The sequence below is a fragment of the Argentina silus genome (assembly GCF_951799395.1).
Source record: "Argentina silus genome assembly, chromosome: 18".
NCBI classification, from domain to species: domain Eukaryota; kingdom Metazoa; phylum Chordata; class Actinopteri; order Argentiniformes; family Argentinidae; genus Argentina; species Argentina silus.
The window spans coordinates 8,003,692-8,030,249 of NC_139672.1; the positions used below are offsets into that span (position 1 = coordinate 8,003,692).

The following is a 26,558-nucleotide window of genomic DNA, read 5'->3' on the forward strand; positions in this document are numbered from 1 at the left end:
GCTGTCCCCCGGTTCTCATCAATTCTGCCCCACTCCCCCACTCCCCCACTCCCCCCACCCCTCCTCTGAACAAAAGCAGCCAGGGCCGGGGCTCTGTGTAGGACTGATAGGCACGGAGAGAGATTGAGAGAAGGGGAGAGAGAGAGAGAGAGAGAGAAAGAGAGACAGAGAGAGAGAGATTGAAAGAGAGAGAGAGAGAGAGAAAAAGAGAGAGGAGAGAGAGAGAGAGAGAGAGAGAGAGAGCTTGAAAGAGAGAGAGAGAGAGAGAGAGAGAGAAAGAGAGAGAGAGAGAGAGAAACAGAGAGAGAGAAACAGAGAGAGAGAAACAGAGAGAGAGAGTGTTCGGGAGCCAACAGAAGGCAATGGAGGGACGCGTGTGGCTGAGGTATGATAAGATGAGCAGATAGCGGCAGATATATATATATATATAATACTCACACATGTAATAAAGCTGCTGGCGTGGCCTTGTTTACCGCAGCTTATCTGACAGTGACCAGTCAGCCAGGTCTCTCCCATCACTCTCTCTGCCTCTCTCTCTCCCTCTCTCTCTCTCCCTCTCTTTCTTTCTCTCTCTCTCTCTCTCTCTCTCTCTCTTTCTCTTTCTCTTTCTCTCTCTTTCTCTTTCTCTCTCTCTCTCTCTCTTTCTCTTTCTCTCTCTTTCTCTTTCTCTCTCTCTCTTTCTCTTTCTCTGTCTCTCTCTTCTCTCTTTCTCTTCTCTCTCTCTCTGTTTAAAGCAGCACTGGGCAGAGAGCTGTGTAATATATGTGTTTCAGCTGGGAGCAGAAGGCCAGACATCCTCTTTCGAGACACTCATTAATTTCCATCTCCAAAGGAGCTCTGTGTGACTGCCATCTGATGTCCGTCTGGACCCTCATCTGTCCAGATCATTGGTCTGGACCCATTCCTACGCTTTTTCCTCATCTTTTTCTCATAAAAAGGAGGAGGGTCATCAGCAGCTCAGATAAAAGGGGTCTTTACTGCATGTTTGCTTTTCATGCGGAGGTAGAAAAGCAGACACAGCAACACAACACCACCGGGGTAGTCACACACGTGAATGTAATCCGTGGAAACGCAGCAAGGGAAGTCCACAGAAGAGCAAACGGCCCATGCTGTGGCTCAGCGGGTAGAGCATGTCGCTAAGAACGCTTAGGTTGTGGATTCGATTCCCTCTGGGACCATATATACTGAAAAATGTATGCACTCACTGCAATGTCAGTCGCTTGGATGAAAGGTCAGCTAACTGTCTTGTGTGCGTGCGTGTTTGTAAGCGAACGCACAGGATGAAGTCTATCGCAGCATACTTGCTAATGCAGGAACATGTGAATTGGGTGGGATTATTCCCAAAAGAAAACCCCCTAAATCAGGTAATTGGGTTTAAGGTGATCCTTTCCTTTGTATCTTATCCCTGTCAGACAGAGCAAACATACACTTTATTAAGTCTAATCCGTTTATTGAGCCTTGAATAAAAGCTCTCTCTTACTACCTGCTGGGGGCATGTAGAAAGCCTTTAATTACCTGGAATTCAATTTAGACAACAATATGGCTAATATGACCGGGCGTACGCGTATACATGTAGTTATAGCAGTATTGCCGCTGTTAATTCTGTTAGCTCATTTAAGAAGGCTACTGTGTAACGATGTGTTCTTAATTACAGGGTAAATACAAAGCATCTCTACATCTCAGATATTAGGTTTAAAAGTGCACCTCTGTTTCTCTTTAGTCACACACCAGCACAAGTCAATTGGAGTCTAAGTGAGACACGTCTATGATGTGACTTTTAATCTAGTGGGGTTTAGTGAAACAGTAATCATTAAAGAGCTGAGACCCAGAACCCTGGCTGTGTGTTAGCAATGCTGTCACTATCATTATCCATTAAACACCTTCCACTCCCTCTCTCTTGACCAACATTCTCTCTCTCTCTCTCTCTCTCTCTCTCTCTCTCTCTCTCTCTCTCTCTCTCTCTCTCTCTCTCTCTCTCTCTCCCTCCCTCCCTCCCTCCCTCCCTCCCCCTCAATCTCTCAACCAACATTCTCTGGTCGATGTACCAGCGGCCATATTGGGCGTACCACTGGAACCGTTTGATGAACTGCTTCATCGTCAAGGTTAGCAGTATCACTGCATCATAGGGATTAGTGTACCACCACCCATAAAACCTACGGCTTGAGAGGTGTTTTGTCTGTCCAATTCTACAGTTTGCGCTTGTCATCGACTTCCAGCGGGGCCGCTACTGCCTCTGTGAGTTAGTGCCTGTAGGTCCCACCACTGGCCTGTACTCTTGCCTCTCTGGGCAGTAGCCGTGATGGATGGTGTGGCCTCACCACAGTGGCTAATGTTACGACTTGTCAGCCACTGAACGGGGGGGGGCTGGTCTCAGGGGGCGGTGGGCAGCCTGCACCACGCCACGACCAGCCTTTAGCTTCAGAGTGACGGGTCTCCGAAGACACACTGCCCTTGATTATACGGAGGAGGAGAGGAGAGGAGGAGGAGGAGGAGGAGGAGAGGAGAGTGCTTTGGGCCTGTGCTGTCAGAGTGACTGCAGGCTAGGGAGTTTGGACAGTACACAGTACACAATACAGTGCTGTACTCTCTCCCCTGTGTCAATTAGAGAGAGATCGACTCTGGGAGTTGTTGTTTTTTTTTTTACTTTGAAGCGGCCTGTCAGAAAGCGTTGAGTGTGTTATAAAGTCGTTAGGACGACATAGCACCTATCAGGAAAGGTCGGCGCACTTTATGATAGCTGACTTCACACCTAGAGGAAAACTGACAGAATACTCCTGTGAGGCAGAAATGTTCGGAACATTTCCTAAAACGTAGCATGTCAACCAGAACCGACCTCACTCCTGAGCACATTCCAAACGTTTCCCTTTTACCCTCATGGCCACCTAATCCTCCCCAGCCTCCAATGGTCATTCAAGGTCGTGCTGCGGTCTATTGTAAATCAACTCCATTGGTCAAAAGAGAAGGTAGGATAAACAGTAGGATACACAACAACAACAACAACAACAACAACAAAGAACACTAGAGATTATGGATACCAAATATCCATCTGGTACAAAGACACCCGTGATTCATTGATTAGACATCTCATATCATACCACGGGGATTTCCTCTCTCCCCAAACACATGCCAGGGAAAACACTTATTTTCTCAGCTTGTTGCATTAAGACCCGCTGGGGGATTTATGTGATGGAATATTAGCTCTGTTTGTTGATCAGAAGGAACACACTTCAACATCTGCCCTCCGGAAAAACATTTTCAAATAAGGGAAAAAAAAATAAAAATAAGCCATGGCGGGGAGCAGAACCCAATCCGTTTAAAACCCCATTTGGAGCCGTGCCTCGCGGCTAGACTGGGCCGCTATCCCCTGGCCCAGTAGAAGGCCAGACTGACGGATGGACCTATAAACAGCCTGCTTTTATCTGTCGGAGAAAGAAAGACAGAGAGAGAGAGAGAGAGAGAGAGAAAGAGAGAAAGAGAGAGAGAGAGGAAGAACAAAGTGCACAGCTGCCTGACACATTCCAAATCCACGGTTTCCCTCTTTTATCTTCCCTGTCATCGCCCCACACACCGGAAGTGAGCATTAATGTGTCTCTCTCTCTCCCGCTTTATTTTTCACCGCTCCCTCTCTGACCCGTCTGGCTCGCCGGCTGGGTGCTATTACAGAACTGTTGCTTGTTTTATACCAATCATTTAATTTACCTATAATAGTCAGACACAGTGCCATCATAGCCTGAACATGATGAGTCAGTGGAAGTCAGTAGAAAAAAAAAAGCTAGCTATCTAAATGACAAAAACCTAGATAGCAAAATGATTCCATAAGGTTCCATAGGTTGAATAAAACATAACAATCTCATCTAGGGGGCATACGTAGACAGATTCTGGCCCGTACTCTCTCCAGGGCCCAGAGAGTGGTGTACTGCAAGTGTACTTTCTCGATACGCACCACCATCTTGTTGAGGGAGACCCAGCAGTCCGAGGGGAAGTCCTGCAGCATAGGAACCAGGAACTGCAGACAGCCGTCCCAGTGACACAGCAGCAGCATCATACCAATCAGGTTGAAGATACGCATCACAGCGCTGGCCAGGTCATAGGTCATGTGGAAGATCTGGAACAAAGACACAGGGAGACACAGGGAGGTAGTGAGTGAGAGAGAGAGAGAGAGAGAGAGAGAGAGAGAGAGAGAGAGAGAGAAAGAGAGAGGGGTCTTAAAGATGCAAGGGGTCCCTAGAGACAGCTCAGTTTCTAAAGTAATCTAGAGTAGTCTATAGTGGTCTTAGTAGGACAAAGTGTTCTTCGTAGCCATAGAGGATGGATCTACTGTCGATGGGTGGTACTGTGGTTTGGTCCCTAATAAAGGTTTTAGGGGTCAAAATGTCATAAGGATCCCTCCATTCCTATCATTCACTGTACCAATAAAACATCTACCGAAGAAGAAAGAGAGAGACTCAGTGAGCAGGTCTGTTTACTAAATCATTATGTTGCTATTCTGTTACATGGCCCAAGTCCAAGAGACAGGATTTGAAGAGCAGCTCACGTTTAGGAACCACGGTCTGGCCCTGTCTCTTGGACCATACCAAGATTGATTAATGAGAAGGGGGGAGACAGCTACCCATCAGCCGACCATCAGACACAGCAGGAACAGACGAGACATGAAAAGAGAGATAGGACACATCAATCAGAGCTGCTGCACACGCGACAGGAGTCTTTCTCTCACTCTACTTACTCTCTCTCACACACACACACACACACAACAATACACACACACACACACACACACAAATACACACACACACACAAATACACACACACACACACACACACACAACAATACACACACACACACACACACACAAATACACACGCACACACACACACACAAAAATACTCCACTCATATTCATACACGCAAGCCTGAGGCGTGCGCACACTCGCACACGCACACACACTCTCTCTGTGATGGACAGGGAACCATCAGGATTCTGATTCTGATATGCCTTGTGATATATCAATCATCCACAGACACAGGGTAGTCACTTTCTCAACCATTTATCATTATTTCTGCTAAATGGATTGAGCGATATCTAAAATGATTGAATGACTGGACATATCTCTATCTCAAGACGACAAAATATACCAAAATACATCTATAAAATATGCTGTGGCCTTAGGAGACAAAACAGCACACCGACCCCGATAAAGGTATCTCCTAAATAAAAGACGGTGAAATGGGTTCACTTCAGAGGACGGTGCACTGCAAACTCATCGACACTGAGAGAGAGGTGTTGACTTAGTCTCTGGTGTCTCTACGAGGGACATGATTGGCCATGAATCACATGAGCTGATCTTTCTCTAAATGCCACTTCAACCTTTTAGGAGGTTTGACAGTGGGTTTACACGAGCTGACAACTGCCAACACACTTCATATTTCATCAAGGCTATTTTTAAAGAGACAAAGGACTGCTTTAGGAATTAACCCTTGTTCAGAGACATGGTTATCACAAGCACAATGGCCAGTGAAACAGACGTCAAGTTGTTACAAACAGTAGCCCCGCAATTTGAGTTGCTCCGACCGAGCCTCGAACTTGCGACCTCTGGCTTGCCAACCCACATGACCGTCTCCTCAAATACCCGATGTCAACTAGCTACGCTATCGAAAAGGTAGCAATTTGACAGCACGGTTGGGGGTATTAGAACTGGAGGAGTGAGTTTGCCATCTCAACTCGGTTCCGCCAGCCCCATGGACACCACCATATCAGCAACAATGATTTGGTTTTGAAATACAATCCATCCCTCCTTCCCGATATGAAGTCATAACCGATCTGACAAAAGCTGGATGGTAAAAGCACTAAAGTCAGAGACCTCATCTTGACTCATCCACTTACATACAGTCCAATGTCTATAACTCCAGGCAGGGAGAAGGGCGGGGTACATTCTAGAAGTATTAGAACGGGGGGAGGGGGGCGGGCATGGGGGGCCTCCAACAGAGATCACACTCGTGTCAGGATCATTGAACCGCTCCATCTGTCTCCTGGTCTATTTTGACTCTACCACCAGATCTCAACACTCAGCGTCCACGCATGCCAAGTACCCTGCTATCCCATCTTGCACCACCACCACCAGCACCACCACCTCCCAGTGTGGTTGTCACATCATGTCTCCAGAAATCCAATTACCCAAAGGTCAAGTGAACAGGCAGGCCCCCGCTGCGCTGCGCACCACTGCAAAATACCAACGTCGAATCCTGCCAATACGGGCCCATGAGAGAGAGGAGAGAGAGGAGAGAGAGGAGAGAGAGGAGAGAGGAGAGAGGAGAGAAAGAGAGAGAGAGAGAGTGGGCTGATCTGATTTCATCTCCACCAGTACACCTCTGGTGTCCTGGTCGTACTGGGATGGAGAGACCGACATGAGGGATTTCAACCTAGAACTTCCTTGACAAACAGCACATCAGACATCGACTAGAGAAGGGCCCATTGATATTGGTCTACAGAGTTCAGGACAGAGACGGGGATCTGATCATCCTCTGTCCCGTCCGACGAAAACAAAAGACTCACACCCAACCCCGAACCTACCGAGGTAATCTGACCGTGTGATTGTTTGTAAATGAATGAGCCAAACAGAATCACAGGTAACGAGGGACCCCTGGTGTGGCATGTTATCACCCTTTCTACACCCCCCCCACTCGTTCTTCCTCTGTCCTCCTAATTGATGAACCATGTTCCGCCTCCTCTACTAGGCTGCTTATCAGGACGATGGACACGCCCTCTGGGACCGGCGGGTCAGACGGCCAGACGGGAGAGGACGACGCCAACGCTAATTAGGATGCAAAGTGTGTTGAAGCTCCATCCTCCTGCCAACAACATCACACCTATTTCAACAGGAGGCGGACGAGATCGGGAACGTCAACAACAACATCAACAACAACACGGACACGCTCCTGGCCCGATAAATAACCAGGGACAAACACAGACGTCCTGTCGCAAGCTGTGAGTCTCACGTCTTTGCTCTTCAGCCACGTAGGAACGTGTGTGTGTGTGTACTGTGAAAAAATGTGTCATACGTGATTCTATGTATTCTCATATGGGGCTGAACACACACTTGGAACACACACTTTTGCTTCTTCTACAGCATCACAGCATCACGTTGTCCCCGAACCCTAGAAAAACAAAAAGAGTGAGTGTGTGATGCGGTCCTACCTCTTCCCACTGGTGGATGTATCGTATGAGTCTGGACAGCCGCAGCAGCCTCAGCAGACTGAGGATCTTGGTGAAGCGGACGATCCTCAGGGCTCTGGCTGTCTTGTACACCTCCGAGTCGATCCCCTTCTCCACGATCAGGAAGATATAATCCACGGGGATGGAGGAGACGAAGTCCACGATGAACCAGGTCTTCAGGTACTTCTTCTTGATGGTTTTAGGGTCCAGGATGATGTCGGAGTTGTCCTCGATGATGATCCCGGTGCGGAAATTGAGGACCAGGTCCATGAGGAAGAAGGTGTCGGAGACCACGTTGAAGATGATCCATGGGGTGGTGGTCTCGTCCTTGAAGAAGGTGATGCCCACCGGGATGATGATCAGGTTGCCCACCATGAACATCAGCATGGTGAAATCCCAGTAGAACCTAATGGGTGGGTGTGTTTGTGTGTGTGTGTGTGTGTGTGTGTGTGTGTGTGTGTGTGTGTGTGTGTGTGTGTGATTGTGTGCGTATATGTGTGTGCGTGTGTGTGTGTGTGTGTGTGTGTGTGTGTGCGTGTGTGTGTGTGTGTGGGTGTGTGTGTGTGTTGAGGAGTTGAGGAAAAGAAAAGGGGAGGGGTTGAAGACAAAAATAGAGTGAGAGATGAAAGAGAGAGTAACAACGGAAAATTGAGAGTCACTAGACCTCCTAGATGGGACCAGTAAAAGTGTAAACAAACTGACAGAGAGGAGTATGATGATCTGATCTCAATACGCCTGGTATGAAGAAGTATATTGTTAAGCACAGTAAAACTGAAAATGAATCACATCACTGTCACTAACGCTGTTAATCACTGATTGAGTAATCAGGGCATCTACGAAACTCCATCAGAACAGACACGAGATGTAGACTTGCATTTGTACATGAATGCGTTTCATCAACAAGAAAGACAGCAGGGAATACACAGCAGGCTGGGAGAAGACACAATTGCGAGTGAGTATGAACATAAGTTGGTTCTCAGATCACCCAGATCTCTGGGTGGTGCTAATGATAGGTGGTAAGACGGGGTAAGAGGGAGGGTGTGAGGGGGGTGGGGAGGGGGTAGCTTCATGTTCAAGGCCGCGCGCGCAGTCAGAGGGTGCTCACTGCAGGTGCAGCGCTGAGTCATTACACTGCGACTGACGCAACATGCACTGAACACACACATCACTAAACCATCATCACATATCACACCGACAGTCAGAAAAACGTGTCAGCATTACGGTCAACTTGCACCTGTATGAATGGGGTCTCATGTGAAGTGTTCCACTGAGTCAACGTTATTTGATACAAATACGTAGGCTTTACTGAGGAGAGTGGACACAGCAGTGTGTGAATCGAAAGTACGGAGCTACTACTGCCTCAACTCTGACTGGAGCTGTCCACGGTGCTGAAAAGGCGGACTTAAAACTCCAGCGATAAACTACACGGTTTTGCACTTGCACTGTTCTGAATTGCATCTCATAGAAACAACATAGTTTGCGATACAGTCTCATCTAAAATCATCACGACGACTCTCTCGGAAGGGGAGGGGAGCCCGAAATGTGTGTCAAAAGGCGTGAGAAGTACGTTTTCCCTTATCGCTGATAGAGTCGTGATAAATCAAGAGCGCACCCATTATTAAAATGGATGATCCGGGGAAGTCGTAGGCGGATATGTCTCGAATGAGCATGCTTATGGTTTTAGCACACTTGGCTCAAGGTCACATTCCAGTACTGAGTGCATCACACACACCCAGTCAGTGCTCGGCCAAGGAGCTGGCGCACAGCCTATTACGCTACATACAGCCTCAGGTCCCCACAAAGCTATTATTATAACAACTACACTGTCAAACAGGCGATTGACTTTGGTTTAAGCCTATCCATTTGAGCTCAGACGATTTCAACGGATTCCAGTGACAAATTGACGTATTGAAACGCGAGTGTTTGTTGGATATCCCAGACGTGCAATAGACTGGGCTATAGCCTTTTGTTTACAACCTTGAAAGGACACGAAATATTCGTTATTCGTCAAGACGAATTGCGAACAGGTTGTCGTTCAAATATGGTCAAGAGCACTAAACCGGTGTCATTGTCAATAGGGTATGCCAATAGTTTTATGAACATCACTAAATCATTGAATATCATGCATTATAATGCATGCAGTCGAAATGTAGCCTATACCTGTAATAACCAGCCTAAAGATCATGGAAATGTGTCAATGATTCTGGCAAAACTACTTTTGTTTGTATAACAAAGTAGACTAATGACAATGGGCATTGTAATTCTGGGCCCCTGAATCCTCCTGTAGGCTAACTTGTTGATGATGCTGAAGGCCCTACCTCTCATGACATTGATGTACTGTAACATGCAAACCCGTAGCAACAATTGACAGCCCTTAACTCTTACCTGAAATCACTGTAGGGATGGATAATCCAATTGCCCGCTGATTTAACCCTCTCCTGCTCCCTCTCCACTGCCTTCTGACTGCCGTACATGCGTAAGGAGAATTTGTTAACTCCAGGCTGCAGCATGCTACTAAACTGCCGCTGCATGAAGGTGGTTTGGCTGCCTTGGGGGTCCGCATCCTCGGCCACGATCTGGGGAACATCCTCTGGCTTCTGGAAGGTGACAGAGTTCCTGGGTTGCTGGGTCTGGGTCTGGGTCGGACCGTGAAGCGAGGAGGACGCTTTTCGGCTCGGCGCGTTGGAGAAGGACACCTTGGAGTCCCTTTTCTCGGGGACGCCGCTGGAGACCGGGGTGACGCCGGGGTCTCCCACCTGGCCCTGCGTCAGGGACCCGCCTGGTGTGAGGGAGCCGTCCATGCTGGCAGTGGTCGAGTTACAGGCGCCCCGTTTAAGGTTCCCCCCGTCCTCGGCCCTCCCCGACCCGCCTGTCTGCTTCTCCTGTTTGGAGGACATGATCGAGCGCAGGCTCCCGGTACCCGAGTCCCTCCTGCATTCTCCGTTTTTGTTGCATTTCATGCTGGAAATTTGAGCGACGCTGTTGCAACCATCACCTGCTGCAGCGTTTAAAGCCTCTACCGCGACCGCCGCTCCAGACGCCTGCGCCCCTGTCGCTCTGTTGGTCTCGCCGCGCCCGGCAGCATCTCCCGGACAGGCTGCTAGGTTCTCAGTCGCTCTGGAGGCTACAGCTACAGTGGGCTCGGAAGCGGTAGGCGCGTCCTCTGCTTGCACAAGGTAGGGCTCGTGGTTGGAGTTCCTTTTGGTCGCCGTAGACGCGGACGCGGCTCCCCCTCCTGGCGTAAAGTTCTTCATCCTGATACTGCCGCCTCCTCCTCCTCCTCCTCCACCTCCACCGCAACTGCCGCTCCCCCCGGCTCGGCGCAGCCGCGGATGCTGAAACTTGGACTCCTCTTCCCCGTCCTCCGTCTCGTCCATGACGGCGTTACTGGCCACGCCGGGCGGCTTCACCCTCGGGTCGCTTTGGCTGCCAGCACCGGTAGCGACAGAGTCGACACAAATCTTGCCACTGTTGCTTCTCGTACAGTTGGACGCGGCAGCTTTGGGCGCGCTGATGTGGCTACATCCGCTGCCGCCCGCCGCCTTCTTTTTCATGGTCGCAGCAGATGCCGGTGAAACCTCATTCCTGTCCATGACATTGAGCATATCAAATTTTGCCTCCAATTATCTTCGGAGAAAACCAATCAGGGGTAGAGGATAGAGGGAGTAAGAGAGGGAAGGGGGGCGGGGGGGAGAGAAAGGGAGAGAAAAGAGGGGTGGACGTGACTTATTTGCAAACTACAGGAGATGTGCTTACTTTCACAGGGATCATGTTGTCCCACTCCAATATCCTTCTCACATCTGACTAAGAATTCGATTAGCCTACAGTTCATCCGTGATGTATACGTTAAATGATCTCACAGCCTCATTTAGCAAACAGCCCATAATTAAATGCTGATTTACCCCCCCGCCCCCCCTCCCGAATATTCAACAGGCTGCCGGCGAAAACCATTGTGTTGAAACAGATAGGACTACAACTGTAATGACTCGTGATTGTCTCAATGACTCCCGGCGTTCAAAAGCTCAATGAAAAACGCCGTAATAATAATGAACCAATGATGTCATATTTTAGAGGGTGTCTTCAATGACAATCGCTCCATAAAGATGGAAAACGGCTACCTAGCGCTCTCTAGCGACCATATAAGAGGACTACACTCAGAGAGAGCTCAAAACGGGCCTCTAGTTCCATTGGCTTGATGTCACTGTTGTCACTCCTGGGAATACTTGAAACAGTAAACAATGTGTCTATTAGATACAACCTTTGGAGTGATGTTAGGCCTATAGTGTGATATCGCCACCAAAAACATATCTTAGGTTATGGAAATCATGGAACATAACTCTTGCTTGCAACACATCCTTCTTTCCCCAGGATTTGATTCTAGAGGCAGCTGAAACTTGTAGAGTGCCAGTGGGGTTGTGAGCTGTGTAAGATGCCTGTCACCTCCAACAACAAGTGGATACCAACAGGTGAACCATGTCAGATCCACAGAGTTCAGACCACACAGTTTGAAATGGACATTACTATCAGTTCCATGACAATTAGTCTACATTGTTATTCAAATAGAAATGCGAAAGTAATGGATACCTGACATGGATGGTGGTTTGCCAAATTATAGTGTATATACTCTTGGTTCTGGGTCCAATTCCAAGTAAAATGGTATCGAACTGATGCAATTTACCAATCAATTTGCGGTCAGGGGAGTCTGGGATGATGAGACGATGGAAATAAGTGCGTCATTTGGAAAATCAAACTCTCCTTCTGTATCAAAGCAGTCACAACGTGTGATCTGAGCACATCTACTAAAACCCTCTTCAGTATTGACTTTGTACGGGCTACTCTCGTGAAAAGGAGCTGACATGGACAACATGGATGCCTGGAAGAGAAATCAATCGTGAAAGAAATGAGCCAAGTGTTGCCTGGAGCACTTTTAGTCCGTACTTGAACTAAACTGTGTCATGCACAAGATAACTCAATCAATGAATGTGACCTGATGTTCACTGCTCCATTCAGACCATGCTCATCCCTGGTACCTACATGAGAGGAGACACACACACACACACACACACACACACACACACACACACACACACACACACACACACAGTTTTCAGAATCACTCAGGCATATCAGTCCATGTCAATGACATTCAAAGGTTGTTAATTCTCTGCACTCACTGAATGTGTCATAGACAACCATGCCACTGTGCTAAACTACGTTTCCCAGGTGTCAACGGGGTTGTAGTCAGACGTTCCAAGGTTGCTGCGGGCTCCTTACCTTTTCACTGTGTCGCTGTGTGGGTCTGAGCTGAGGATTGCCAGACTACAGCCTCTGTTCCTCTCTGCAGAGCCAGCCTGCCTCTACTGCACTTCCTGGTATGACACACAGAGGTATGATGATGCTCTCGATTAAATTTGCATAAAAGGCAGAGTTCCAACAGAAAAACACTAATTAAGCTTGGACAAGAACCAAGTCGAGGAATCCCAGAGAGGGACAACATTTCAACCCTTTCTGACAGATGGCGCAGCTGTCTGGTGTGGTGTGAATGAGCCTAATCACTGACAGAGTCAACTACCTTATTTTTCATACAACCAATCAGAATTGGGACGTCAAACAATGAATCAGTGGTTGAAAATATATATGGGAAGTGTGTGATAAGGAGTGTGGGATGTGGAGAATACTTCGAACAAAAGTCAAGGATCTGTGGGAGGAGTGTGTATGTGTGCGTGTGTGCGTGCGTGTGTGCGTGCGTGCGTGCGTACGTGTGTGTGTGCGTGTGTGTGTGAGATCAGGGAGCCAGCCATGGATCTGGCAGTGGGATGTTTTGCTTCTCTTAAGGTCAGCAGCTTTTCAGACTCAAAGGAAGACAACAGCCCTCAACGGGCCTCCGCCCCCTTCTCTTATCACACAGGAACACATCTAGCGGAAGGTCCACAGTCATACACACTTCCTTCTCCTCCTACTCCTCCTGTTCTTGTGAGGGAACGAATCAGATGATGGAGTGCAAGACACTAGGGGATGATCTCTGTCTCACCCGCTCTCTCTCACTCACACACACACACTCTCTCACTCACACACACACACACCACACACCACACACACACACCACACACCACACACCACACACCACACACACACACACACACACACACACACACACACACACACACACACACACACACACACAGAGAGCGAGAGAGAGAGAGAGATAAGAGTGCTCTAAATGGGTCATAATGAGTTTAGGCTGATAGGGCCGTGGTGGGGAGGGGAGGTACAATTACACAGAAGAACAGATAAGGAGATGACTTTGCAGAGCCACAGGGTGGGGGGCCTGACAGAACACAAGAGAGCTGACACTTTGACACGTTGGCTAACAGTTTAAAAGTAGAAGCGGAGGTGTACCATTACAAGCCTTGCGGAAAGAGCAGTAGGATCTATAAATGCCTCTGAGTAGCGTAGATGTAAATAAAAACCAATGGTAAGTGAAACCATGGCTGAGTTAAATATTAACTATGAAGGGTATCCACTGGTTTCGGTCTCTCTCTCTCTCATGGCCACTTTTTCTATATTACATAGCTACCAGTCTCCCGAGACAGAATTCTCTCTCTCTCACTTTCTTCTTCAGGGTAATGTCCTGGGGGAAAGGCTCTTTGATTGGCTCCAGCTGAGCTCATAATTAAGCCGTGTTGATTGGGTTATTAAATGAAAGTTAAACAGGATGCTGTAACAGTATTCTGGAGCGAGGCACCACTTCCACAGAGAGGCATGCACCTACAAACAGAACGGCTTCATATGACGGCTTAGATGTTTGCCTGATTCATGTAGTTCAGGTTCTGAAACACCTCAAGGGTTGAGTTTATGTGAAAGCTTTGTGAAACTGGCCCACATTATCATACTAGCTAAAATACTTCAACTAATCTTTAATGTTGTTTTAATGGAAATTCATAGGGGCTATTTCATGAAACAGAGAGAATGTTTGCTGCTTTTGTCAAAGGTAATGCTGTGACGATACAAGAAAATAGAGAATATTGAAAACTGTGGATAAAATGCTGATAAATTCAGAATTTAATGTGAGAATCACAGTTGAGCCTTAAAATGACTGATGCACAGCACAGAAAAGTTCAGAGATGCAAAACTACGGTTTGTTCAGTAGTTTCCCAAAATTCACATTCTTTAAACCCAACAGAATGTTGTGCAAAACAAAAACTGTGCAAATAAATAATCCTAAAATCAGATGTATATACACTGAGTTCTCACCACAAGGTATTGTTGGATTCATTGGCTGTACAGTGGCTGATCGTTTATTGTCTTAAATATGAATACTCTATGTACACCTATCATGCCTTCAGCATGGAAGTCTCTACCACCACAGTTGAGTAAGAAAAAAAAACGACAACAAAACGTCTCTTTTGAATATAAAATGTGTCCCTCCCTCCCCCCCCCCCCGCCCCCCCAGCCTTCTCCGTCTCAAATGCAGTCCATTCCGGTTCAAACGTATTCCGCTCCAGTTCTTCTGAGGATCCCAGGATATACCATCACTGGTCGAACAAGCTTCCCACTGCTGTCAGGACTGCAGAGCCACTACCTATCTTCCACCGTAGATTAAAGACCCATCTCTTCAGGATACACCTTGACTGTCCCTCCTAAAGACCTCTTCTTCCCCCACTAGCCCCCCCGTAGAGTTTCTCTACTGTAAATAAAAAAAATATATAATACAAAAAAAAAAGGTAACTCTTCCTTCTTCTACCATTGTGACTGCCAATGGCCCCTGGTCCTAGATTTGTTTTTCCTATGATGACTGATGGATAGACGATTCACTTACTTTAGACAAAATACTTGTTGTAAGTCGCTTTGGATAAAGGCGTCTGCTAAATGTCTAAAATGTAAATGTAACACCAGGGCCAATAGCCATCCTCATCCAGTACCAACCACCTCCTCTTCACACTCTTCCTGACAGCAGCAACTCAGGAGGAGTGGCGCCCGCCGCCTTCACACACACTCTCAGTACGAGGAGGAATGATCACGTGTCAAAGTCCGCAATAAAAAGATTATTAAAAAAAAATTAAAAAAAAAAAAAAAAAGGGATGGTATAGTCCACATTGAGTTTATTGTTTTCGCTTCCAGACTCGAGCCATCTTCCGTCTTCTCCGCAGAGGGTGAACAGGACCGCTGAGGTGGGCACCTGTCCTGCACCAGCCGTAGAGTGGGAGGTGGGCTGTAAAGTCTGTTGGGGGGGGGGGGGGGGGGGGGGGTTGGGTTGGGTAAAGGGGGGGGGTGGAAGTTGTGAGGTGTTGGTTGTGTGATGGAAGTGTGTTGGTGGAGGAGGTCTAGGAGTTGTTGGCTGGGTTCTCGTTGCTGGGGGAGCTGGAGGAGGAAGAGGAGGAGGAGGAAGGGGAGAAGTTCATTCCTGATAGCCCCGGGGGGTCTGTGGCTGTGTTCTGTCCGCTGAGGCTCTTTCTGCAGACTGGGCAAGTGTCGTGCTGCAGAGAGAATGGGGGAAACACACACACACACACACACACACACACACACACACACACACACACACACACACACACACACACACACATAGGTATGACTGAGATCATTTTCTACAGTTTGGTTTAGTGTACAGATAAATAAAGATGTAGTAGAGCTAGTCAGAGTTAGTAGAGCTCGTCAGAGTTAGCAGAGCTAGTCAGAGTCGTACCTGTTCCAGCCATGGCACTATACAGTCATTGTGAAACAAGTGATTGCACGGAAGTTGCCTAACATTTTCCCCTGTAGTGTAGTCTTCTTTGCACACAGGACATTCTAAACCGGAACCTGGAAGAGAAGATGAACCAGGCTTAGTCCCGAACACAGTGCAGTGTGTGTGTGTGTGTGTGTGTGTGTGTGTGTGTGTGGACTCACCCACGTGTTCCTGTGTGATGTGGACGGTGGGCAGGCTCTTTATCCGATCTCTGTCAGCAGGAGGCGGACCCGTGTTCTCAAACTGATTCAGTAACTAAGCGGGGGGAGGGAAAGAGGGAGGGAGGGAGAGAGGGAGAGAGAAAGAGAGAGGAGAGAGACAGAGACACAGAGAGTGACAGATAGATAGATTGAGAGAGAGAGAACAGTTACTAATGATAGTCTATCAGTGCCCTTCCTGTGAGAACAATGTCCTGCCTGTAGTGATTAATAATAAATTAGGATTCTGCAGATGGTGGAACTGTCCCCTGAAGTCGTTGACGGTGCATTCTCACTGCTCCGTAATCTCATCCCGTTATGCAGGGGAGTGTAGAGAACACTTGTTTGTGTACCTGGGTAATGATCGCATCAAGTCCATTGGCGCCCCAGGCATAGTCCATTGGATTCGAGTGAAGCATGCCCCTGTAAAGTAGGGGAATGCATCAATAATGCAAACACACAGCAGTCAGCTTAAGCGCAGGTTAGATGACAGCATATATATATATATATATACAATAACATTGATAAAAGGCAGCACTAGAGCAGAGGTAAATCTAATATCAATAAGGTGGAGCATATTTTATGGCGACTTTGATCAGTGAAGTCACTACCGATCTTCCGCTGTAGATTGAAAACCCATCTCTTCAGGCTACATCTTAACAGTCCCTCCTAAAGACCTCTTCACCCCCACTACCCCCCCCGGTACTAACCCTAACCCCAACCCTAGAGACCTCTTCACCCCCACTACCCCCCCCCCCCCCCCCCCGGTACTAACCCTAGAGACCTCTTCACCCCCACTACCCCCCCGGTACTAACCCTAACCCTAGAGGCCTCTTCACCCCCATTAGGCTTCTGGCATTACGACTGCCAATGGCCCCTGGTGTGAGCATTGATTACTTTGTCTTATGATGACTGTTGGAGAGATGATACACTTACTTAAACAAATGTATTTGTTGTAAGTCACTTTGGATAAAGGCGTCTGCTAAATGCCATAAATGTAAATGTAAAATTAAATTTTGAACATATTCTCTAAATATTTTCTCCTCATGACAGGCTATTTTAAAGCCTCTCCTATAAAATGTCATTTTAAAGTTAAAAAGTAGGAGGGACATGTCCCACCCATGATCTTAATGAAACCTCTGCCCCAGGCAGTCCGTCAGTCGGTATGAATGAATAAATAAATAAAAACATAACTTTGCAATCGACATCATCACAGTGCACATACCATGGTCCCATCGGACCCATCCCCATATTAGGCATGGCTGTGGGGGCTATGATTCCGTTCACTAGCTGTTGGATGATTCTGCAGAGAGGAAAAACACAGAGAGTCACTTCCTGGATTCATTCCTAAAGGAACTGAACCGTGGCTCTAAACAAGCAGCGGAGGCGAGGTAGGAATTCCTGCTGTCATTCCTGTCTCGCTTCCTCTGCACAGGGCCAGCAGGGAAATGTTCCCCAGGACAAGCAAACACTGCAATTTTTCATATCAAATATTAATAGTCATTGCGTGCCTAAACAGTTTTCAACCAACACAAAGAGTGTCGACGCTCTAAGTCGGTTGGACTGGGGTGTGATGATGTGATCGGCACAATGAAAATGTGGATAGGGATAATAACATTTGTTTTCCCTTGAGTTGTGTTGAAGCAGTAGAAATGGGAAAGCCTCATGTGATACAACGTTTCTGGAAATGTCTACCCCTCTAGAGTGGGCACTCCCTCTTGTCGCGTTCCCCGGCGAGTGAAGTGCCGCGCCCGCGGTTGCCGGGCGCTGTACCGTTGCCGTGACGCCATCTCCCGTTCCCGCCGGTTCTCCGTGTCGCGGTTGTCCTCCCCGGGGAGCCCCGCCCCCAGGTCGAAGCTCTGGTCAAAGATGCCCAGAGCGAACTGGCCGTACCCAGGAGGGAACGTGAACAGGTGCTGGTGTTCCATGTTCTGGGGGAGGAAAGCAAGAATCACCATCTTAGTGTGTGTATACGATATATAAGCAAATACGCTTCAACGTTAATACAACAGCAGACTGACCTCAAAAGCCGGACGGTTCTGGTCGCTGGTGGTGGCGGTGGATGTGGACCCATTTTCATTGCTGCACAGAAGCAAAACAATCCCAGATTTGACTGTGTTATGGCTGTGTAACTACCATGTTTAAAGGTGTCGAATCTGTGTACATTGGCACTCCAGTACATAAAGGTATGTGTTCAAGCAAGTCAATTAATTAAGATAAATGAATGGGAAAAAATGGGTAACACATCATTTCACACAGCAAATTTAAAAAATAAATAATAATAATAAAAAATAAAAAAAGCCTCCTTCTCAGTTAAACCAAGCCTGTTAACAGCTATGAACCAATGTGATGGTTAGTAGGCTACCATATGCCCATTATAACCACTACCCTCAGGAGTGTGTGTGTGTGTGTGTGTGGGGGGGGGGGGGGGGGCAGTTGATGATACTCTACCTTCTCTCCTCAGTCAACTCCTCAATGAAGCCAGATTCACACCGTGGACAGGTGTAGTCCTGCAGAAAACACATGAGCACATCTTTTAAGCGTCATCTAATGAGTCACCCATCAATTTCAAATACTTGTGAGTTCTGTTCTCCATATTCACATTAAGGCCCAGGCCTATGTGTTTTGTTGTCTGGCCTGCCTATACAATGTAATGTGTTGTTGGAGAAGTATGGTGTGTATCCTACACCAAAACCTACAGCATACAGTGATGCTTTCTTATGTTAAGTTAAAAAATAACAGACCAAGATTCAAGTCTCCACACTGTACACTGTGGAGTCATTATTGACAGTAGTGGAGTGACTGCCCTCAGTGTCACATCAGGAGTTTGACTGTTATTGCTAACTATCACCAGGTGTGGCTTGACTTCAAAATCAAGCAAGTTATTAACCCTTCTAGCTAACACACATTGACATATTGTAGCCAGGCCTATTACACAGTTGATCATTATAACAATGGCTTGATTCATTGCTATTGAGAGATCTCTGAGCACCATTACCTCTTTTCAAAGACCTGCCACACAGGTAGAAAGCTACTGTAGAATTCAAGAAGCTTCCCATGAATGCCCTATTCCCTAACAACAGATTGTTGAAGTCGGACGTTGTTGGAATTGGTACTATGGTAGCTAGTACACATAACTGTGACAGTTGTGATATGGGAGTTACAGTTTACAGGGGAGAATCTACTAGCCATTGAAATTACAGTATTATACCAACTTAAACATATTTGAATACCTCAATGTCCCAATTTACAACAATGGCAAGCCGTCCCAAACCGGTCTCAATCAGACCGACACTGACAGATCAGGTTGCTAACCAAGCCTTCGCTGCTGGAATGATTTGGCCAACATACAAGCTAGCTAGTTCCTTCAACTGTCTACATTGCTATCTAACTAGCATGCTATCTAGCTAGCTACACCACAGAGGCAGGTTTTTGTGACATGTCAAAAATGAAAAGGCATCTCTGACTCGGTAGAGATCGCTAGCACGCTGTCAAATGACAAAAACACACCTGTCAAATGTTAATGTCGTTAGCTGGTTAGCTAGCTAGCGTTGGCTGTACTAGCAAGTGCTTCAGCAAGAGAACCATGTACCTCACACATATGAGCCAGCCAGGGGGCTCTTACTCCAGAGACAAAACTAACCGCGCTGCTTACCGGGAGACGAGGGCTGATTTCAGCTGAACATCGGTGACAGAAAAACCGGCAGGGCCGTGGGGGAGCTTCAGCCATCTTCTGGTTCACCACGAAACAACCAAGATCGGACGTGTACGGGTCGCTACAAGGGACATCACTCGCAATTGCCGTACCTGCTTTTCGATTGGCTAGCGTGACGGACGGAAGCGGAAACGTGTTGGCGAGGTTAGCGAGCTAGCTCTCGAACGAACGGCTATGGAGTCCAGAGACGCAGGTAAATATTCATAATAAACTGTTAAACGTGAAGACAGAGAGCTGTACACAGCCATATTTGTTTAAATTGTCTGATGGCGTTAAGCTAGCTAGGCTAGCCACCTCCAAATGTTTTGTTTGCTATCTTACATTGCTTATCCCGCTAGCTAGCTTAGGTGGCTGGTTGTGGGAGTAGCTAGGACACAGCTGCTGCCTTGCTCTGCCACCACCGCCCACTAGCTCGCCAACCACAGAGGAATGGTCGTTGTTGACAACTAGCTAGTGAGACAAACACTGGCATATTGTCCATGTCTAACACATGATCAAATAGGTGGTAGCTATAATATAACATGAATGTAACCTCACGCATGATTGGTGATCTGCCTTGCTAGCTAAATGTTTACATCCATATGTTCTTATTTACAGTTAGATATCCTGCAGATATGTTGTTTTCGGACAAAATAGCTGCTATGGGTGTCCGTTTTCGCGCCATAGCATGACAAAGAAATACCCATTGCCAAGACAGTAACCCTACACAAAGATCCCATCTTGTTATCAACGTTATTTGTTATCAGTAGCCTACAAGAACAACAACTTCCAGCCCCAAGCTATTTCAGAGGCTCCTAATCTATTCCATCTCTAGGCTAATGCAAATATTTGTTCTCCCTCTGCAGTCCGAGGAGGCTGGAAGTACCAGCCAGCGCAGAAGAACAAGATGAGTGTGAACATACTCCGTCAGGAGGAGCTGATTGCTCAGAAGAAGAGGGAGATTGAGGCTAAACTGGCAGAGCAGGCTAAGAAGAGTCAGCAGGCCCCCACCAAACAACTGCCACAGAGGTAAATTATGCACTGGCATAACAACTAGCCTACTGCCACCACAAAAGGATCCTGTCTCATGAAAACAGCCCCAGGGTTTCTTCTAAAAGTGTTAATAATTGATGCAGGTCTACATGACCAGACAAAGAATCTCCAACTTACTGGCCCAATTAAGAATGAAATGGTCTGGAGTCGAGATGTATACAAATAACACATTTTCTGTCATTTCACTCTTACTCCGACAGATCTCCCAGTTCTCAGGGGCCAGGGACTTCAAACACTTTTGTAAACGATGGAAGTTTCCTACAGCAGTTCATGAAGATGCAGAAGGACAAACCTGCCCCTGATTCTGGTTAGTTCCTTTCGCTGTCTTCTGCAGCCTGGCCCCGTTCATGCATCACAATCGACTCTGATTCGAATTCTATCCTAATTCTGTGTATGTTTCTCTTACTAATTTGTGGCCTCAATCGGTTTCAAATTCAACTGAAAATATGTCGGCGCATATTATATATATATATATAACAGAACAGCCATGGTTAAAGACTTCCTTGAATTCTATCCGATATATGTGCTCTCCAGGTTACAACAGTGACTCCAAAGCCCCATCAACCCCCAGTCCATCGTCAGGAGTGACTCCACCACAGAAGAAGAGCATCCTCATTGGCAAGCGTCCTGGGCTGGGCATCAGCAGTATGCTGAGCCAGTTCAAGAACTACTCCCAGTCCAAGAAGACTCCCCTCCGTCCCCCGAGGCCCAGTGTGTTCTGCTCCCCAGACGACGAAGATGAAGAAGAGGAGGTTGATGACTCAAACTTCTTGGAGGTCAAAGGTAAATCATGACCTGGGTTTGCCTTACCGCCATTTGCCTTACCGCCCTGCCCCAGGTTGCCTCGCCACTCATCTTCTCATAGGTACCCGTAGAGTAGTTGTACTCATTGCCTTCTTAAAGTCTCTCCCCCAGAGGACAGAGACACCCGACTCATCCTGGACAAGATGGCCGCCTTCGTGGCAGAGGGAGGGCCTGAGCTAGAGAGGAAGGCCAAGGAGGACTACAAGGACAATCCTGTTTTCTCGTAAGTCTTTATGAGTGCACTACCAGTGTGTTTAACTCTACATTCAAATGTATTCCTTCTGACAGGAGGTGGCCGTGGTCAGTTGAAGACAGTTTACATATTCAAGTCAAAGTGGAATAATCTGTCCCCTCTCTGTTTCACAGGTTCTTGTATGATAAGAACAGCAGAGAGTATCTATACTACAGAAAGAGAGTTGCTGAACTCAGAAAGGATAACCCTAAAGCAGAGAGACCATCACGTCCTCCAGGTAAGATTACCTGTTACAGATCTTTCTTTCTCTCTCTCTCTCCCTCTCTCTCTCTCTCTCTCTCTCTCTCTCTCTCTCTCTCTCTCTCTCTCTCTCAGTCCATAATGACTACAAAGAACACAATCTTAACTTTGTGTGTGAACAAGTCTACGCCTAAATGATAAGAACATGAGGTCACCTTGTAGGAGGTTTTAGTTTATGTTAAAAGTAATGATATCCTTTGCACACACACGTCATGTGGCTGCACTTAGCAATGCTCCAAGACCACAAATCCACATGTATGTTACTTCGTTATTTATTGAACATTTCCAATATGGTGCGAGACAAGTCACAACACATGTTTTTCACCAATGTTAGGAAAACACACCATCCTTTTCCCCAATCACCACCCCTGTCCCCCCCTCCCCCCCGCTCCTCCCTCCTCCCTCCTCTTCTCATCCCCTACTGGCTGTAGACTGGTGGTGTGTGAGGGGCCAGTTGAGTACGGTACGGTAGTAGAGTGTGAGTTGAGCCCCAGTACTGATAGGCTGCTTAAAGTCTCCTCCCCAGAGGACGAGGAGAGCCAGAAGGTGGCCGAGAAGCTGGCCAGGTTTGTGGCCAACGGTGGCCCAGAGGTGGAAGCCATCGCCGCCCAGCACAACCGGGACAACCCCGCATTCAGGTCAGTAGGCTAGTCGACATGCAAATGCTGGCTTCAATGTGTTGGTCATCATCTGGCATTTGTCTGCGAAGCGAAAGGAGATTACAGTGGTCCTGACCGACCATTTGAAAACACACACTGCTTATGTAGGGATTGATTTAGGGAAAATGTGCATTTGTCTGTGCTGTGTATTGGACTGAAAAAAAAGTGTGTTGGACTTTGGAAAACCCTTTTTAATTATTTTTTTCATCCCTCAGTTTTTTATATGACCTCCAAAGCCCAGCCCACCACTTCTACAAAGAGAAAGTGGAGGAGTACCGCCAGGCCAAAACCTCCCAGAGCCCCCCTCCTACCTCGGCTACAGAGTCCTGTGGGGGGAGCAAGAGGCCGGCCGCCCCTCCACTGGCCTCGCCGCCCCCTCCAGCACCTGTCCACTACCCCCACCTGGTCAGCCAGATGAACCCCGGATCCTTACCCCCCCAGGAGCAGGAGGCAGCGCCCCCCATGGTCAAACGGAAGAGGAAGAGTCGCTGGGGGTCGGAGGATGACAAGGTGGACCTACCCCTGCCTCCCATCATCATGCCTCAGGAGGCCCACCAGCCAGACCCCAGCACACCCTGTCTCTCTGGTGTGTACACACACACACACACACACACACACACACTTGCACTCACACACCCTGTCTCTCTGGTGTGTGTACACACACACACACTCACACTCACACACTTCTCTAGTTCACACACCAAACAGGTCAAGTGTATATGTGTAGACCTTGCTGTGTGTGTGTTTTATAGCCCAGGAGCTGCGGGGTCTGGGCTATGCGAAGGGGAAGCCTGTGGGTCTGGTAGGAGTGTCAGAGCTCTCAGAGGACCAGAAGAAACAACTCAAAGAACAACAGGAGGTACTGAATGACAGCACAATTTACAGGACATGAGAAATCTACCACAGTAAATAATAAAATTCAGGTCACCAAATGATCATCTGATTCCCATCTTAACGGGTTTCGTTCTCTATTGGTGTCAATTGAATGGTTTTGGTATCTGCAGTTCCCAATGTTGACTCCGGGGACCTTTTATAATGAGTCCCAAAGCCCCTGACTGAGGTGTGTGTCCACTTCGGACCACGCGTGGCTGTTTGTTCTTCCCGCTCCCCCCACCTTACAGATGCAGGAGATGTTTGACATGATCATGAAGCACAAGCGCGCCATGGCGGAGATGCAGGTGATGTGGGAGAGGGCCGTGAAAGACCACCAGCACGAGTACGACAGCGACGAGGAGCTGGACCAGGAGGCAGGCACCTGGGAGCACCGTCTGCGCCACATGGAGATGGAGAAGACGCGCGGTAAGACGGGACCCATATTTTAAGAGTCTTTTTTTTTTTTTTTTTTTTTTTTTACAGCTGACCATTTCTTCCGTTTCTGTAAGTTTTAATTATTTATTGAGTTCAATTGAGCTCAGGTCTGCTTGAGGTCTGTTCATGTCACTTTGATCTCTTGCACAAGTTTCCCCATTGACATGAATAAATTATTTCCACGAAAGACTTAAAGGGATCCAAGTCGGTGCTGCTAACATGACCGCTGCTTGCCTCTTCCTCCCCTCCAGAGTGGGCAGAGTCTCTGACGGATATGGGGAAGGGGAAGCATTTCATTGGTGACTTCCTGCCTCCTGAGGAGCTGGAGAAGTTCATGGAGACCTTCAAGGCACTCAAGGTCAGTCCTTGGAACCTGTTCCAGTACTTAAAACAAGTATTCTTCCCTCCCTCCGTTCCTTCGTTCCTCCTTCCCTCCCGGTCTTCCTTGAAGTAATCACTTTGTTGGTGAAAGTCATTGGAAAGAAGCATCATCTTAACTTATCTAATAACTTACAGGAGAAAGGAAAGGATGAAAGGCAAGACACCAGGAGAAGAAGCCATTTTATTTTCCCCTTGGGAAAAGATGAATGGCCGGGCTGAATGGCCCATTGTAGTTGTCTTCTGGTGTTCTTCTTCATTGTCTCCCTTTCTGTACCTGTGACCTACAGGAGGGTCGTGATCCTGACTACTCAGAGTACAAGGAGTTTAAACTGACGGTGGAGAATCTCGGCTTCAAGATGCTCATGAAGATGGGCTGGAAGGATGGAGATGGCCTTGGCTCTGACGGACAGGGTATAAAGGCCCCTGTACACAGGTGGGGCCAGCCAAATACACACACAGACATACTCACACAAACACACTATTGGATACACTCCCATTCATTCATTCGCACAGACATACACATTACACACTTTCAAAAACAGCAACACACACATGACTAGCTCAAGTGTCCTGTCTGTTGTAGGGGAACCACGGCTGTGGACGGGGCAGGGTTTGGAGTCGACCGGCCGGCTGAGCTCTCAGGACATGACGACGAATACGACGCTTTCAGGAAGAGGATGATGCTAGCTTATCGCTTCAGGCCCAACCCACTGGTAAGCACCTGCATCGTACTTGCTGCGTGATATATCATGATATATAGTGAAATATATATTAGGCGACACATCAATATATTTATCATTAGCACATTATGAATGTGCCTGATATGCATGTCATAGAAGAATCTCATCCTTCCTCGATTTCATCCAAAAGACCACGTATTTACGTGTTTGGGATAATTGTCTATTTTTATACTTTTGTACAAATGTTTATCGAATAACCTGGTCTTGCTTTGACCACCCTGTCTATTCTTTTCTCAGAATAACCCAAGGAGACCGTACTACTAATGAAGCCTGTTCCTGGTCATGTCTCTTTTTAAACCACAAACACGGGCATATTGTGACGACCGCCAGCGGTTCCGTTTTCTTTGTTGTGGAAACAGACACTGTAGGACGTTGAATTACATGGAATTTTATGGTGGTTGATAAATGGGTTCAGATGGAGAGTAAGAAAGCTAGATTTCTTTGATCTAATATAATTGTTTTGTTTTTGGTCATCAGTTGACATTTGAATCCAACTGCTGAATCCACCCATCCTCTTTGCTATATCTGATGGTTAGGGTAGGTAGCATTGTTATGGTTCACTACTGTCATCTGACATTTCAATGTAACAACCTGCGTCCCCTTCTTCTGTATTGTGACTACTTTGTTTTGATTTTAATTTTGGATTTCATTTATGTTCTCTCATGCTCCAATTGAAAACTTTACTTGACGACTTGGCAGTATTCTTAACCAAAAGACACATCAGTTCAGTTGACTTGTAAATGGTCTGCTTGCCTTTGTTGTTAGTTCTCACTGTACACAATTATGTTAGGTTGGTTTATCAACATTCTTGTGTAAACAGTGTTTTCACCATTCTTTGTATGTCATAAATGCAAGCAATGAATGTAATATGCTTCCCTGTAAACAATAAATATGACCATTGTGAAATGTTTAGTTGTAGAGAATGCTTGTTTTTATGGACTGGCATCCATGAAAAATGGATTTCAGTCAAGATCAAACTTATATTTCCCTGTGTACTTTGCTGGACTGCTTATTTTTATCAGTAGAAATGTCCTTCTTACACTCAGCAAATGGCAAGAAAGGACCATTTGTATTGCATGTGTGTGTGGGGCAATTAGAAGTTGTTGAAATACCCTCTTGTATGTGGGTTGCAGAGTTCATTGCCTCCTCTTAGAGTTGCCTAAGATTTTCCTCAATAACCTGCAACTCAACACCATTAGTATTAGATAATATGTATATCCACACATGTATGGCCACCTGGGGCAGGGAGGTATCCTAACCCCCCCATCTATCACTCCCAGCCACAGTGGTC

At 47.1% G+C, this 26,558-nt stretch overlaps 3 protein-coding genes across 4 annotated transcripts in view; 1 reads left to right on the top strand and 2 right to left on the bottom strand.

Moving 5' to 3' along the window:
- The window catches only part of LOC310818576 (potassium/sodium hyperpolarization-activated cyclic nucleotide-gated channel 2), a gene marked incomplete at both ends in the record, with an annotated part of 23,492 nt that extends 12,677 nt beyond the window's left edge, over positions 1 to 10,815 (bottom strand). Inside the window, 3 exons of the mRNA XM_083689565.1 lie at positions 3,944 to 4,105; positions 7,193 to 7,616; positions 9,596 to 10,815. Of these exons, the coding sequence (XP_083545691.1) occupies positions 3,944 to 4,105; positions 7,193 to 7,616; positions 9,596 to 10,815 (1,806 nt within the window). The remainder of the gene's footprint in view (positions 1 to 3,943; positions 4,106 to 7,192; positions 7,617 to 9,595) is intronic.
- A 3,434-nt stretch (positions 10,816 to 14,249) lies between these two features.
- rnf126 (ring finger protein 126) lies at positions 14,250 to 19,875 on the bottom strand. Its single transcript, XM_083690669.1, has 9 exons — positions 19,791 to 19,875; positions 18,587 to 18,645; positions 18,157 to 18,217; positions 17,831 to 18,066; positions 17,361 to 17,438; positions 16,489 to 16,558; positions 16,100 to 16,193; positions 15,897 to 16,012; positions 14,250 to 15,687 (listed from the first exon to the last, which is right to left on the bottom strand). Exons 1-9 carry the CDS (start codon positions 19,863 to 19,865, stop codon positions 15,535 to 15,537), a joined length of 942 nt encoding a protein of 313 aa, XP_083546795.1. The 5' UTR covers positions 19,866 to 19,875; the 3' UTR covers positions 14,250 to 15,534.
- Positions 19,876 to 19,984: 109 nt separating this feature from the next.
- Positions 19,985 to 26,167, top strand: sugp1 (SURP and G patch domain containing 1). Of its 2 annotated transcripts, none has more exons than XM_083690273.1 (14): positions 19,985 to 20,043; positions 20,696 to 20,858; positions 21,083 to 21,189; positions 21,417 to 21,665; positions 21,786 to 21,909; positions 22,053 to 22,156; positions 22,694 to 22,817; positions 23,054 to 23,424; positions 23,591 to 23,697; positions 23,960 to 24,137; positions 24,398 to 24,504; positions 24,815 to 24,960; positions 25,111 to 25,240; positions 25,505 to 26,167. In XM_083690273.1, the coding sequence occupies exons 1-14, from the start codon at positions 20,025 to 20,027 to the stop codon at positions 25,529 to 25,531; spliced, it is 1,956 nt and encodes a 651-aa protein (XP_083546399.1). In that variant the 5' UTR covers positions 19,985 to 20,024; the 3' UTR covers positions 25,532 to 26,167. The 2 variants fall into 2 exon arrangements, with proteins under 2 accessions (XP_083546399.1, XP_083546400.1); XM_083690274.1 differs by having other exon boundaries at positions 22,706 to 22,817.
- The last annotated feature ends 391 nt before the right edge of the window (positions 26,168 to 26,558 follow it).